The sequence below is a fragment of the Elephantulus edwardii genome, unplaced genomic scaffold, assembly GCF_000299155.1.
Source record: "Elephantulus edwardii isolate Elephantulus edwardi_28Jun2011 unplaced genomic scaffold, EleEdw1.0 scaffold00066, whole genome shotgun sequence".
Taxonomy (NCBI): domain Eukaryota; kingdom Metazoa; phylum Chordata; class Mammalia; order Macroscelidea; family Macroscelididae; genus Elephantulus; species Elephantulus edwardii.
Genome location: NW_006399816.1, coordinates 649,605 through 666,790, shown reverse-complemented (window position 1 = coordinate 666,790; position 17,186 = coordinate 649,605). Strand labels below are relative to the sequence as shown.

At 39.7% G+C, this 17,186-nt stretch overlaps 1 protein-coding gene across 1 annotated transcript in view; it reads right to left on the bottom strand.

Annotated features, from left to right (window-relative positions):
- Window positions 1-1,544: 1,544 nt before the first annotated feature.
- Window positions 1,545-17,186, bottom strand: part of MTHFS (5,10-methenyltetrahydrofolate synthetase (5-formyltetrahydrofolate cyclo-ligase)) — a 92,613-nt gene continuing 76,971 nt past the window's right edge. Inside the window, exon 3 of the mRNA XM_006888247.1 lies at window positions 1,545-1,777. Coding sequence (XP_006888309.1) covers window positions 1,545-1,777 — 233 coding nt within the window. The remainder of the gene's footprint in view (window positions 1,778-17,186) is intronic.

The window sequence follows — 17,186 nt, the reverse complement described above, 5'->3', positions numbered from 1 at the left end:
AACTTAAAGGCCATGCCTTTCCAACAGCTTAAATCCATCAACAGCTCCACAGAGATAGATTGGCAATCTTCTCTTGTGCCATTTACAGCTTCAGAAAAACCTGTGCAAGGACAGCACTGAGTTGGTGCTGACTGTAGAGCAATGAGTGAGTGAGATGTAAGGAGAATACAGGACTGGGTAGAGAAAAGGTTGGAAAAAGACAGGTGAGAGTCTTGAAGATCTCCAAAAGATTCCAGTCAGAAGTGTTTCACGATTGTGTTTTATAAAATCACTCTGACTGTGGATTGAGGGGAAAAACTAAAAACAAGAAACCTGATAAAAGGCCCTTCCCAGTTCACTATAGAAATGCTGAGCCTGAACAACAGGAGAGAACAGATGTGAGCTGCAGTACAGAGGCAAAATCAACAGCAATTGGTGACAGGTTGGACATGAGGCGTGAGTGAGACAAAGCATCGAGAAGACTCCTGGGTCTCTGGTTATAACCAAATCCTCCCCTGACTAAATCACTGCTCCCTAGCTGGGACACCATCTGCCAACTTTCAACTACTAACATTTCATTTTCAAAAGAGAAATCACAACTAAAAGGAAATCAGTTCTAACTAATGGGATATCAGATCTGAAACTCAGAAGTGCCTATGTACAGACTAACAGAGTTGAAACCAATCAGTCAAATTAAAGTGCTAACTCATCAAAAGGTTTCAGTCAATTAATCATTAAAGCTACATTGTGCCAAAAAATAAAATTTCAGGGCGAATAAAGAAAATTTTAGTGAAGAGATGTATTCTGGTGCACTCTGTACCCAAGGAAATATTAAGAAATCAATTTATAATGGTTGAGACTCCCTAAGACTGCCAAAGATTGGTGAGGTCCTAACAAGATATAATAAAGTTGTGTTTGCTCCCAGTGGGTTTAACTTCTGTTCAGTCTCTGAGACAGAGCACAATTCTTCATAAATATTGAACTTACTACACTGTAAGGCAGAATTATCAACTTGTTCCATTAACATCAGGAAATTCAAAGTCATACAGTGACAGTTTTTCTTTTCATTAACATTCTACCATTCACACTTCTATTGATTTTTAAAGATTGTATTGTTGTTGTTGTTGTTTTTATGTGACGTTGAGTCACTTGCGACTCATAGTGACCCTATGTACAACAGCCCTGAACTCTGCTCTATCCTGTGCCAATCTCATTGCCTCCGACACACCCATCCCGATTACCCCAGTCACTGAATCAATCCACCTCATAGAGGGCCTTCCCCTTCTGCGCTGTCCCTTCACCCTCCCAAGCATGATGTCCCTCTCTAAGGATCTCTCCCTCCTTACATAGATGTCCAAAGTATGTCAGACGAAGCCTCAGAATCCTTGCCTCCAAGGAGAAGCCTGGTCTAACCCTGTTGGATATTTTACCAGTGAATATACACACAAAAATGTCATTCATATTCACATTAGTGTGGAATTTCAATTGTGTTGCCAAGGGGCAACACATATTATTTTATTATTTCTGGTACAAAACGTCAATTATTTGAACACATTCATCTGGACTTAAGATGCTGATGACTCTTCGTAAAGAACTTCATCTACTTTCATGTCATTTTCATCCACTGGGACCTGGGGGCAGATCTGTTCTTTGAAGGCCAAGGCCAGGGTATAGGGCTTAACTTCCTGCTGCTGCAGACAGCGCTTCAGGTAGTTGTCATAGTAGCCCTTTCCCCGTCCCAAGCGGTTGCCATGTTTGTCAAATCCAAGACCTGGCATGAAGATGAGATCAAGTCCCCCTGTGAAAAAGAAAAACAGAGAAGAGAGTTAATGGAGTCATCATGAGTTGGCATCAACTTAGTGGCAATGGGTTTGGTTGTGATTTGTGTATGCATTTATTGTTTTCTGAAAGTGATGAACTTCATCATCTGGTTTTTACTTTTAATGCTATCTATGCTTCCTCTGGTTCATATAAACAGTAAACATGCTCGCCTGCTAATGTAAAGGTTGGCAGTTTGAGGGCACCCTGAGGTACCTCAGAAGAGAGGCCTGAAATTCCACCTACTGAAAACTCTGTGGCTGAAGGCACTATAAGAAGATGGGTGACTATAAATGAAGAACTTGGAGAAGAAGTGGGAAGAATGCCATTACACTGACAGATTACAACTAATGTCATAAAATAAAACGTGTATGAATTGTTGAATGGGGAAACTAAATTTCTCTGTAAACTTTCACCTAAAGTACAATAAAATGATTAAGAAATGACAAGAACACTTGTACGGAGCGCAGTTCTACTCTGACAAACAAGGGATCAATGATGAGCCAGTATCGACTTGATGGCAACTGGTGCTCTTTCTCTGACTTCCAAGGTTAAGAATAACCACTGCAGAAAATACAAAAGCTGCGTTGGACAAAGTAGAATATTAAAATTACTCATTAGCTTACTAATCTCATTATCATTTCTTCCAGCATTTTTAAATGGATCCAATAAAACCTCCATGCTGTCAAGCTGGAACTGAGTCACAGATGACTCCCTGTTGGGTTTTTGAAGCTAAAAATCACATAGGAAGAGACTACTCATCTTTCTCCTGCTTTAGTTGGTAGACTCAGACTGCTAGAGGATTACAGCAACTCCCTACGGACTAAGCCACCAGAGCACCCTTTTAGATGTGCAGATGTAAAAAAATATAAGATCCCCTGACTGCATCCACACTTAGTTCATGGGAATTTCCAGAGGCAAAGACTAAGAATATTTTATTTTTTAAAGCATCCATGAGATTCTAAGCACGTGTCAGGTTTGAGGCTTAGGAAGTAATAGTCCAGAATAATGACAGCTGGAAAAGTGAGAGAGGGCCAAGGAGGGGCTGGAGAGAAGGGATCTGTTCTCAAAGTCAGTGAGAAGGATGGTGCTTAGCTGCTGGAGCCCTAACTCCCTCTTCACTCCCCTCTCACTCAAAGGCAGGACCAGGCTTTCAGGCTTCCTCAGATTCACAGTCCAGAGCCTGCCCTCTAGCTCGCACCCCCATGGAGAACAAGGACCACTCACTAAGAAAGAGTCGGCAGCTGCTAGAGCTCAATGTTCTAGGAGAGTCTTGGAGTCTATAAAAATCTATGGCAGTAAGTTACTATGTAGAAGGTAATAAGCAGCACTTGGTGAAGGAACTCTAAATATTGTGTGAGTCCCAGCAGACTCCAGCGTCTGTCAGGAAACAAGATGCACCAGTAGCAGCAGAAAAGCCACAGTGTATGCCAAAGCCATGATCTGCCCAGAGGTTTATATATATATATATATATAGAGAGAGAGAGAGAGAGAGAGAGAGACTCTATAGCCACTAAAAGGTCTCCTACGACTTTCAGCTTGTTATTGTTGTTGTTAAGTGCCGTTGAGTTGTAGATGACTCATAGCGACCCTATGAACGAAAGACCTTAACACTTGTATGGCTTTCATCGTTTCTCCAAGTTCATAGAGTTTCCGGAGGCAAGCTATTTTGGAAATGGTTGGAAGTGGATGTCACTCCTGCTTCCAAGCTTGTTTTAATCAGGGAGCTCCATCAAACACTGCCCACCATTATCGCATCTGACACATCAGTGTCACATGTTTAGCATCACAGTAACCACATACTACCTCTGTACAGCAAATGGACAGACCAGTGCTATACCACTTAAAAGAACTTTTGACCGAAACCAATCAAAACCAGGCCGGAGGGCCGCACATTAAAGTCACCCACTTTTGGCTTGGTAGCATCACTTTCTGTCCACTAGACCAACAGATTTCTTTCATTGTTGTTATTGTTGTTAGGTGCCGTTGAGTCATAGATTACTCATAACGACCCTATGAACGAAAGACCTGAACACTTGTATAGCTTTCATCATTTCTCCAAGTTCATAGAGTTACCTGTGGCAAGCTATTTCAGAAGTGGATGCCACTCCTGCTTCCAAGCTTGTTTTCATTGGGGGTTTTTGGCTTAGCAAAGACGAAACCTGCACACAGCATTACTGGCCAGGACAAACCTGAGTTGGAAGCCACAGACTCTGCAGAACAAGGAGTTTAGGGTAGAGGGGTTCAGACTGGTGGCTTGGTTGGCACCTGCCCCCAACAGCTGTACAGAGAGCCCACAGAACTGTGAAGTGAACCCAACTTCCGTCCAGCTCCCAGAACACAACTGTCAAGCCCTCCTCTGCCAAAATCCATAAAGTATGACTCAGGCTATAGTAACGATGACCCTCTCCTGTAAACTTGCTTGCTGACTCCAGCTGAACTTGCTTAAAAGACTCTGGTCACTGACTCATAATCCCTCCCCTATTTGTTTGCTTCTCTTGGCCCTGAGAATGGCCTATACACTTGGACTTTATCTCCACGTCCCCTTCCTGTTGCCAAGCTTTGCCATGCACACCTTTTTCTGTGCCTCTTCATGTGTGGGCACAGTACTTTGTTTAATTCTCTGGGGGATGGAGAAGGTACAATAACTATCCTTCAAGAAACGGTAGTTCAATAAACATAAAATATGTATGCATACAGTATCCCTCCCAACGCACAGCAGCAATCCCTGCCAAATGCCTGAAAAGTATTAGAGACAAGCATTAGAAACGTCTGCAGAAGGACAGCAATTCTGGTGGTTGGGGGAAACCAAGAGGAACACTCACTTAACCTGAATTTTTAAGAATGTGTCAGATTTGGGTTTTTTAGAAACTGAAGGGAAGGTGGCAGGAGCAGAGAAGGGAAAGGAGAGTGGGGAACAGGTTATCTGCTGGGACAGTGGGGTCAGGCCAAGGAGGCGTGGAGGTCATGAAGGTGGCAACAGCCAAGCTGGGCACAGCAATTTGGAAGACAAAGTAAAAAAGAATAAAAGAGAGACCAAGAGAATAAATGAGATTTCCTTACATCACGGTCAATCAATACACAAGGACGAGAGGGTAGAATTTTGGAGAATCCACATTAAAAAGTTGGAAGAGAGTGAGGAAACAGAAAAATAAATTTATTTAGTCTTCAAGTCCTACGTCTTAGAATTAATCTCTGTCTATTCTTGTTACTCTTGTACCCTGATTATGGCTCTCACTGCAATCCACCTTGTACAATTGGTGACTTTACCCCAACAGACGGCAAATTTCCTTGAGGGCCATTAATTTTTTCCAAGTCATCCTGTCTTATACTTGAATTCTAATAGATTTTTAAGCCAAAGAAACCCTGAAAACTATTATATTACCTGAAAAAATGGATCTATCCTAGTATGACATCCTGCCACTTTAATAACTCCAAGGTATATGGGTTTGCATCAAGGAGGTAATGTTATGTGCCAGGAAAACAGTAAAAGTATTACCTTGTGGGACGGCTTGTTCAAAGAGAGCAGGCCAGCTATTAAGCAAAAAAGAAAATGGCTTTAGAACTCAGATTTCAGAGGCTCTGAAATGGTTCTTCACAACTCTTCCTACAGTTCTGTACAGGATGCTAGTGTTTGTTGTACCCCTGACTACAGAATCACTACCACTGCTCCTCCAACCACAGCGCCATCTCTTGGCACTGGCTGCAGGTCTTTAAAATTTCCTTTCTGGTCTGTTCCTACTTCTGCTATCTGTTGGGTTCAAGTCTTCTCCCTAAACATAGCAAGTATTTCTTGTAAGACTTCACCCAAATGTTACCACTCTTGAGTTTCTTCCTGTGACCATCACCATTATTTCCATACACATATCCACACTCACCTGGATAAGTTTCATTACACTATGCAGGATGCTCTCTCAGCAGAACTTGAAAGTCAAGTGCTGACTTGTCAGGTTTTCTTCTTGCTTCTCTTGCCACATACTGGTCTCACTTAGTGCCAATCACTTCTAACAGAGGTAAACTGACACTGTTGTTGTTGTTGTTGTTGTTGTTATATGCCATCAAGTCATCTGCGGCTCAACAGCAACCCTATGTACAATAGCCCTAAACCCTGCTCTATCCTGTGCCAATCTTATTGTCTCCAGTACACCTACCCCCATTACTCTAGTCACTGAATCAATCCATGTCATTGAGGGTCTCCTGCACTGTCCTGTCCCTCCACCCTCCCAAGCATGACATTCCTCTCCAAGGACTGATCCCTCCTTTTAACATGTCCAAAGTATGTCTGACAAAGCTTCAGAATTCTTGCCTCCAAGAAGCAGCCTGGTTTCACCATTTCCAGTATAAACCTGTTTGTTTTCTTAGCAGTCCATGGTATATTCAATACTCTTCTCCAGCACCGCAGCTCAAAGGTATCAATTTTCCTTCTATCATCCCTAGTCATTGTCCAGCTTTTTGATGCATAGCACGTTAGCTGTGATGGCTGTGGTCTGGATCAGGTGCACCTTAGTTTCCGTACTGACGTCGTTGCTCTGCAGTACTCTGGAGAAGTCCCTGATAGTAGACCTTTCCAGTGCAATTTGTCTTTTGATACTCTGGCTGCTGGTACCATGAGTGTTGATTGTGGGTGGAGCCAAGCAAACTAAAGCTGTTAACAATCTCCAGAAGCCAAGCAAACTAAAGTGGTTAACAATCTCAATCTCTTCGCCATCTATCATGATGCTGCCAATCTAGGAATGTCAAAAACTCAGCAGAGAAAATAAGAGGAAAACCGCTTTGTCCACGTGCATCTGCTGTATATTTCTCTAACACAATTCTCTTTTCAAAATATTAAAAGCTCACTAATAGAGAGAACTGACATTAGTACAAGTTACAGGAGCCAGCCTATCCTTATTTTACTCAGACAGTGGGCTCTTGCTTCACAGGCTCCTGCTAGGAGAGAATGTGACCAGCAGAGTCAAAAGCCCTGGCCATCAGAATTGAAACACTGTGTTCAAAAAGTACTCTCAAGAAGTCACAAGATTGTTCTGCAGAGTCATAGTTTGCTGGATATTTTTCTCCAGGCTTTGCTGGCTTTATAATGGGATTTTGTACTTTACTGCAAAGCTAACCTTTGGAAATTCACCCCACCCCCTAAAGACTGTATTTGCACTCAAACATCTTTGTCTTTTCATTTGACGCTAGCTTTAAAGCAACAGTGCCCTCTGGAGGCAGTCTGGTGTGACAGGTGAGTCATGGCCCCTGGGCTATATCTTAGCTCTGTGACCTTGGGCAAACTATTTACCCTGTTTTGCTTTCCTTTTTTTTTTTCCCTCATCTGTAAAATGGAACTAAACAATACCCACTTCACACGGCTGGTCATCAAAATGACATAATGCTTCCAAACTCCCTAGCATACCTCTTTCATTGCCATTGAGTTGGACCTGACTCACAGCCAGCCGTCCAAGAGGAGAATGACCATCTTTCTCCCCTGGAACAGTGGTGGAGTTGAACCACTAGAGACTTGTGGTCTCTGGGTTAGCAATGCAATTCCCTAGGGATTGTTTTTCCATATATGCTAATTACTTTTTTAAGCTTTTTTTTTTTATAATTTTAATGAGCATTTACAGAGATTTTGGATTTCCATTCATTCATTGCTGCACTTCTCTCCCCGCCCAGCCCTCCCCCCCACCCAGTTCGCTCCTTTCTTTCAAAAGTAAAAGAAACACTCCCTCCCTGGTACACAATCCCCCCACACCCCTCCCACCGCCCCAAGTACATTCCACTATGCAACTTTAATTGTGGACTCTTGTGATAATCATAACTGTCATCTAATTGAGTCAAATTCATCATGACTCTATAGGATAGAGTACAACTGCCCCATAAGATGTCTGAGACTGTAAATATTTATAGGAACAAAGTGCGTCATCTTTCTCCTCTTTCTCCTGCAAGTAGCCAGAGGACTTAAAAGGCAGAACTTTCAATTAGCAGTGCAATGCTTAGTTTACAGACTCACAAAGACTCCTTTTTATTAGGAAAGCTTTTCCATAAAAATTAATAACTGTCAGACACTATTTCCTAACCTAGCTGGTACAGGAAGGAGTGAAGCTTCCAGAGTATTTCAGGGGATTTTATTTTTTTTAATCAGATTTTACAACTTTACTTTAGAATGAATTCTAACATGTTCTGTCAGCTCCAGGGTTCAGCAAAACCAAAGAGGGAAGAAGAAAGTCACAGGAGAGTAATGTCACAGATCTGAAGTTGGCAAGCTTCTCCTGCAAAGAGCTAGAGAGTAAATACTGAAGCTTGGCAGGCCAAACAGTCTCTGTCACAGCTCCTAAACTCTGTCATGTAGAGTCACTCCATGAATCAACTTTCAAGCAACAAAAGTCAGGGTTATAAAGTGAACAGTAACAGCAGGCAAGGAAGCATCCCTTAGAGCAATGAACCACATGAGATAAGATGGGCAGCATTTGTCCCCAAACAAAGAACAGAAGGCAGAAAGATGAAGGAAAGAAATACAAATGGAAACGGAGCACACAGGAAGGAAGTGTGAAGAATACTGTTGTTTGTATTATGGGGCCTACAACCAGTGTCATGAAACAAAATATGTCAATTGTTGAATGTAAAATTAATTTATCTGTAAAGTTTCACCATAATCACAATAAAAAGTTGGAAAAAATGTTAAAAAGCTGACCAAAAGAGCAGACAAGGACAATAAAGAAATGGACAGGTGAGGCTGTGTTGCAATAAAAGTTCATTTCCAAAATCAAATAGCTTGATTTGGTCTATCGACTATAGTTTTCTGACCTCAGTCATAAAATATGAAGAAAGATAATTTCGAGGAGCAGGAGGAGAATCAAGTGTCAAAAGCAGCTAGCAGGACAAGTATGAAAAGTCGGGGTGGGGGGAGATTCAATTTGACAACTAGAGAATGTCTGGAGTAAGGATAGTTTAACTGGGGACACTGTTGTTATTTACCATCAAGTCGGAACCAACTCACAACTGACCCTCCAGTGAGTTTCTAAAGGCAGTTAATCATCTGGGAGGAGACTGTCCATATTTCTCTTGCAGAGCATCGGGTGGATTCGAACCATGTACCCTTATTTGGGTTGCCAATGTAACTCCTTATCGCTTGGCTACTTGATGGAAAAAAAAGTTTATGAAACAGATTTTGAAAGAAAATGTTAGAAGGTGTGCTGACTCCACCTTCTCAGAGCAACCTTTAATCTCTGGCCCATGAGGCTGCTGCTGGGTCTCTATACCTCTTAGGATGCCCTGCTCTCAAACTCCCCACCCTGAGCTTTTATGAATCTTTTATGAAAATAATCAGCTTGCCTTTGTGAAAATTATGAATATAGGAAAAGTGGACACTGTTAAGGAAGAAATCGAAGGTATAAATATCAATATACTAGACATTGGCAAAATGAGATGGGTGGCATGGGATATTTTTAATCAGACAATCATATGATCTATTATGTGAGAAATGAAAAGGTGAGGAAAACAGGATTGCATTCACAGTTAAAAACACTATTTCTAAATTCATCTTGAAATACAATGCTGTGACAGGATAATATCCATATGCATACAAGGAAGATTTGTTAATACCAATATCATTCAAATATATGCACCAATAACCAAAGACAAAGAATATTTTTACCAACTGATTCAGAAATTATCAATTGATTCAGAAGTCAATCAAAAAATGCAACCATGATGGATTAATAATAATGGATGACTGGAATGCAAAAGTTAGGGATAAGGAAGAAGGATTAATAGTTGGAAAACATTAATTTGGTGATAGAAATGAGGCTGGAGATGGAATAATAGAATTTTGCACAATGAATGCCTTATTCATTGCAAATACCTTTTATAAGAAACACAAACCATGGCCATACACATGGACCTCACTTGATGATCTAAACAGGAATTAGATGGGTTACATCTGTGGAAAGAATCATTGGAGAAGCTCAAATCAGCTGTGAACAGTAGGCCAGCGGCTGACTGCTAAACAGACAGACCATCAACTACTCAAAGAAAAGTTCAAACTGAAGCTAAAATAATTAGAACAAATTCACAAGAAGCAAAATTTGACCTTGAGTTTATCCCACCTGAATTTAAATACCACCTCAGGTACAGGTTTGAAGCCTTGAATGAACAGAGATCAAGTGAGCTGTGGAAGGATATCAAGAACATCATCCATAAAGAATTAAAAATATCATTGCAATGACAGAGGAAGAAAACACCAATATGGCTGTCAGAAGGGTCTGAATGTTGCACTAAAACAATGAGAAGCCAAAACAAAAGGAAGAAATCAGGAATTTAAGGAGCTGAACAGATTTCAAAGGGCAGCTCAGGAAGACAAAGCAACTTTCAACTAAATAAAGCCCTGGACTACATGGTTTTACTAGTGAATTCTATGCAACATTGAGAGAACAGCTGTGACCAATTCTATATAAAGTATTTCAGAAAGTAGGAAAAGATGGAAAACTTCCATCTCACTCTATGAAACAAATGTATCCCTGATACCAAAGTCAAGTAAAGACACAACCAAAATAGAAAACTATAGGCCAGTATCTCTCATGAACATTGATGCAAAAATCTTCAAAAAAATCCTGGCCAATAGAATCCAACAGTACATTAAAAAAGAAAAAAATTCATCATGATCAAGTGGTATTCATAAAAGGTATTTAAGGATGGCTCATTGGAAGGAGTCGTAGCATCCACTTCCATAACAGCTTGCCTCTGGAAACCTGGAGAGAGGATGAAAGGCACCCAAGTGTCGAGGACTCTCCTTCATAGGATCGCTATGAGTTGCCTGCAACTCGACGGCACTTAACAGCAACAAGGATGGCTCAACATAAGTCAACGCATGTAGTTCATCACATTAGCAAAGCAAAGAATAAGAATCACATGACCTATCAATTGGTACAGAAAAGGCCTTTGACAAAATCCACCAGCCCTTCCTGATTAAAATATTCAACAAAATAGGAATAGAGGAGAATTCTTTCAACACCGTGAAAAGTATATACGCAAAGTCAAAAGCCAATCCTTCTCCACTGAAAGAAATTAAAAGTATTCATTCCCTTGAGAACAAGAACTAGGCAAGGATGTCCACTATCACCTCTCCTAGTTAATACAGTAATTATTAAAGCAGTAAGATAAGATGAGGAAATAAGAGTAAACAAATTGGCAAAAAAGGTAAAACTAGCTCTATATGCAGATGGTAATATACTTAGGAAACACTGAAGACTCAGCAAGAAAACTACTAGATATAGCCAAGCAATTCCGCAAAGTAGCAGGATACAAGATCAACATACAAAAAATCAATTGGATTTCTCTACAGTGACAAAGAGAATACAGGAATGGAGCTAAGAAAAATAATGCACATCACAAGAGCTAACCACAAGATGAAATACTTGGGAATAAATCTAACTATAGACATAAAAGACCTATACACAGAAAATTGCAAAACATCACTGCAAGAAAGAGATCTGGAGAACTGGAAGAATATATCATGCTCATGGAAAGGAAGATTCAATATCATGAAAATGATAATTCTACCAAAGACAATCTACAAATTCAATGTAATCCTAATACAGATATCAACTCCATTCTTCAGTGAGATCGAAAAAGCAATTTCCAATTTTATCTGAAATTGAAAGAGACTCCAAAAAAGCAAAATACTACTGAAAACAAGATGGCATCACTACTGTAAAGGTAGTCAGCATCACACTCCCTGATCTCCAATCCTACTACAAAGCTGTGGTGGTCAAGACCACATGGTACTGGTACAGCAACAGACACATACACCAATGGAATAGAATTGGGAACCCAGAAATCAGCTTATCCACTTATGGTCAACTGATCTTTGACAAGGAGATGGAATCAGTTAAGTGGGGAAACAACAGCCTTTTTGACAACGGGTACTGGAAAATTATAAAACCACTGACAGAAAACTTAAGCAAGACCCACTACCTCACACCTTTTACAAATAACAACCCAAAATGGATCAGGGACCTAGAGGTAAAACAAAAAACTAAAAATTTCTTCAGAGAAAAGCTGTGAAAGAGCTCTAGAAACCCTAATCCACAGCATAAACTGTCTTCCAAACATAATGAAAAACCTACAATCAACAAAGAAGAAAATAGATGAATGGGACCTTCTAAGAATCAAATCCCTATGCACATCAGAAAATTTCTCCAACAGAGTAAAAAGGAAAGCACGGACTGGGGGGCGGGGGGAGGGGGGAACAATGACATATCAGACAAGGGACTTATATCTAAAATTAATAGAATACTCCAGCACCTCAACAAGAAAAAGGTAAACAATCAAATCATAAAATGGGCACAAGATATGAATAGACACTTCACCAAAGAAGACATTCAGATGGCAAACAAACACATGAAGAAATGTTCAAAATCTCTAGCTCTCAGAGAGATGCAAATCAAAACAACTATGAGATATCCTCACTCTAGCAACAATGCAAAGTTCAACAGGACAGCAAACAACAAATGCTGGCAAGGTTGTGGAAAGACTGGAATCTTATTCACTGTGGGTGGGAATATAAAATGGTACAACCACTCTGGAAGTTGGTCTGACACTTTCTCAAAAAGGTGAAATAGAAATAGAATTTGACCCAGCAATTCCAGTATTGGGAATATACTCTAAGTAAACCAGAGCCACAGCTCAGATGTATCCACATGCATATTTATTGTTGCATTATTCACAATAGCAAAGAGATGGAAGCAATCCAAGTGTCCATTAACAAATGAATAGATAAGAAAATATGGTACATTCATAAAATGGAATATTATGCAGCATTAAAAAACAGTAAAATAAGAAAACATTATACAACATGGGGGAACCTTGAGGACATTATGCTGAGAGAAATATCTCAGTCACAAAAGGACAAATACTGCATAATGCTACTGTTATAAAATAGGACAGACATGGGGAGGTTGGGGAGAGAATAGGGAAAGAATAGACAGATAATGAACACTGTATTAGAACAGATAAGGGGAAGAACTGTCCAAAAGGAATATATGATCATGCATTATATGTATGAGAACAATCAGGAACAAGGAGTGCATTGTGAGGCTGGCTTGGGGAGAGGGAGACAAAGAGGGGAAGGGGAGGGAAGAAAAAAAAAATTTTTTTTAATCCAGGAAGACAAAGTAGCTATTATCATGAAATATAAGAGTTGGAGTCGGAGAATCAAAAGGGAAACAGTCGGCATTACTTAATCTGAAGGAACTGGAGAACAAATTCAAGCCTTGAGTGATAATACTTAAAGGATCCTATCTATGGGTAGAATATTGAATGATCCAGGAAGCATCAAAAGAAGATAGGAGGAGTACACAGAGTCACAGTACCAAAAAGAACTGGCTAACACAGAAGTATTTCATGAAACAACTTATTTTCAAGAGGCAATGGTGATAAAGGAGAAAGTTCAGGCTGCTCTGAAGGAACTGACAGAAAACAAGACCCCAGGAATTGATGGAATACCAACTGACATATTTCAACAAACAGATGCTGCCTTGAATGTGCTCACCAAGTCATGCCAGGAAATATGGAGGACAACTCCTCCACTATGGCACTAGGGACACCACAATGTCAGATCTTGGCTGAAAGCAAGAGAGTACCATAGGAATACTTATCTGTGTTTCATTGACTAGACAAAGGCATTTGACTGTGTGGATCACAATAAATTGTGGCTAATCTTGGAGAGAATGGAAATCCCAGAACAACTGATTGTGCTCATGCAAAAATGATACTTGGAAGGGGAAGCAGTCATCAGAACAAAGCAAGGAAACACTGCATGATTTAAAATCAGGAAAGGAGTGTGTCAGGGATATGTCCTGTCTCCATACCTTTTCAATCTATATACAGAACAAATCATTTGAGACTTAATGAATAGGACTGCAGCATCAGGATTGGAGGAAGACTCATCAACTTAAGTTATGCAGATGGCACAACCTTGATTACTGAAATTGAAGAAGATCTAAAATGTTTGCTGCAGAAATTCAAGGACTACATCCTTCAATATTAATTGAAGGTCAGTATCAAGAATACAATGATTCTCACCACTGGGCCTACTAGCAGCATCATGATAGATGCAGAAAAGACTTGAGTTTCTTCACAATTTCAATTTGCTTGGTTCTACAATCAACATTCTTAGTACCAACAGTTAAGAAATCAAAAGATGAATTGCACTGGGTAAATCTGCTGTGAGGGAATTCTCTGGAATGCTAAAAAACAGCAATGTCAGTCTAGAGACTAATGTGTGCCTGATCCTGGCCATGGACTTTGCAATTACTTGCTATGCATCAACAAGCTAGACAGTGAATAAAGATGACAGAAGAGTCAATGCCTTTGAGTTGTGGTGCTTAAGATGAGTACTGAACACACCATGGACTGCCAGAACAAACAGGTCTGACCTGAAGAAGATGAAACCAGGATGCTCCTTGGAGGCAAGGATTTTGAAGCTCCATATGACATGTTTAGGGCATGTGGCCATAAAGGACCTGTCTTTGGAAGACGACACCATGCTTGGAAAGGTGGATGATCAGCAAAAGAGAGGAAGACCCAAGATGAGATGGATTGACATAGTAATTGGAGTAAAGGGAGTAAGTGTGTCGGAGACCATGAGATTGGTTCAGGGTAGAGCAAGATTCAGAGCTATTGTGCACAGGGCTGCTATGAGTCATAGGTAACTCACTGCACATAACAACAACACTGACGAGATGGGTGAGAATAATAAGCATCAGAGCATCAGAAGCCATACATGTGCTGTTGTTATACTTTCACTTTTATCTCCTTCTTTCCAACTTACATTTTATAGATGTTTCCCATTATCCCCTTTAAGAACTGCAATCATGTAAATTCAGTATCACCTTCTCCATTTACCTCTCTGCACTATTATTACCAGAATAACTCCATTTGTTATTGTGAATGTGCTGGAAGTCCAACTGGTTATTCCACTCCAGCTTCTTTAGTCCGATACAGCCCTCATCATTAAACTCCAATACTCTAAAACTTTAAGTCAATCAAAACTAATTCAATTTCCTTAACTGGACATTTGCAGAACCTTCTATAATTTCATCTCAATTTCCTTTCCAAAATAATTTCTCCTTGCATTCTGGCAGGCTCTTCTTCTATTTTCTTTAACTGTTCCACATTCCAGTGCAACTTCTTGCCTGCAACCAGTCTTTGCTACTGTTCTCTATGTCTATAACACCCATAAATTCTTTTTACTTAATTGCCCCACATATCAGAGCAACTTCCTACCTGCATCTCTATGCCCACAATGTGCTTCTATGCTTCTTATTAACTTGTTCAATCATAACATAATATAACTAATCTGTTAAACTTCTGATTCCTCTCCATCCATGCAGTCTGGTATGACCTGCTCTTGGTCTACTTAGAGAGAATGCCCATGGTCTGTTATGTAGAGGACTTTTCCCTGCCTGTGGGAATTGAGCTTTTGTCTTTTCTTGGACATATAGTGAGCTCAGTTTTATTTACAACAAAAGAATTAAAGTAAACGCTATAATGAGAGTCTCATCACTGTAGCCAAATAGTTTCCTTCCTGTTCAGACTAGGTAACTGTAGATTAAACAAAGTCCAGCTTCTAAAAGAGAAGAATACAGACAGCATTTGCTAAGTGCTTATGACAGGTCCTGTTTCAAAGATGAAGAAGCTGATACTCAGAGAAGTCAAATTACTCCATAAGGTCAACTCTCTCATCATAAAAGAAGTAGAGGACTTGCTGTCCCTGGTGAATAATGATTCAACAATACACACTGACACTATTACCATAAGTTATAAATGGTATTAGGCAAAGAGGTGGAGAAAGCACATCAAGGGCAAACACCTTAGAGGTAATAAGGTATAGTGGTCAAGTGCACAGGCATCTTATACAGGCTGCCTAGGTCTGAATCCCAGCATTACCACTCATTAGTTATGGAACATCAGTCACAATTGCTCTCATTTAAAAGCTAAAATAGATTAGAATATTATGATATAAAGAGTCTCTAAGCTATTAATATTAAATGTCAACTTAATCAATCACTGCATGTGTACTCTTTAGGCCTCGTGGCTGATTATAGAGACACAGGTACCTCCAGTAAACATACTTCTAAAACATTAAGAAGCTGAAATTCCAAAATAAAATACAGAACCAACAACTCCTGATTCCTCTTGTGCCAGAACTCTCAAAAAACTAATACTATATGCTTTGAATTCATGTAGGTGCTTTTGAAGGAACTGACTGAACCCCTTGCATCACTCTTCACAGATAACCAGTTCAGATTATTCAAGATAATAAGCAAAATAATTTACACGATTACAGTAAAAAAATTATTGTAATCATATATAAAAAATTTAAATTTTTTTAAATTTCCTATATAAAATTTATATTCATATATAAATTTAAAAAATACATTTTCTGAAAATCTGCAATGCAACTAAACCACCTAATGCAGACTGTTAATTTTTTTTAATTGCACTGCCAATGAGCTGACACTCTTTCTGCCTTTTATAGCAATGCATTTTGGCTACTTACAAATCTCCATGCAGAATTAAATGCACTATTATAAGATTTACACATCAAAGACACAATTATCACATGATTGATCACTTCAGTACTGTTATTACAATATCCCTTCTTTTAAGCTTTGTTGACCTCCTGACAAGAAGCTGAGGTGCAATTCCAAAGACAAGTGGTTCGAGGCCACCAGCTGCTCAGAAAAGATGGGCAATCTTCTCCTGTACTATTTAACTACCTCTGAAACCCCATTGGAGGGTCAGCTATGGGTTGGTCCCAACGCTACAGTACAGAACAACAACAATATCATTTTCACCAATAGAGGAACCACACAGGATACAAGAGCACTGAGGACAAGTACCAATACCACATAAGGTATTTTTTCTGGTAGTAACAGGTCATTCTGCAAATCAAAGAATGAGCTATTATATAAGACAATGTCTCTGTACCTACTGTTTAAAATCCAAGTCTGAGGCTGTTAGTCAACTCTAAGAACACTGACTCTGTGTTTAAATGAAGAACATCAGAGATGACAGGAATTTAGAGTCCACTAGGTAAAGGCTCAAACAAGGTGACAAGTGTAAGAATGATGCAGGACTGACAGTGGTTCATTCTGTTACATATAAAGCACAACGTGAAAATGAAACAGGAAAGAAATTTGAAAAGTATTAGATGAGCTGCAGAACAGGATCTCACCAATAGTATTCTCCTCCCACTGAACTCAGAAGCTGAAGAAAATATTTTTTTTCTACCAACTTTTTTTTCAATTTTTACAGAGGTTTTGGATTTCCATTCATTCATTGCCGCAATTTTCTCCCTTCCCACCCCTCCCCACCAGCTCGCTTCCCCCTCTGAAGAGAGAAAA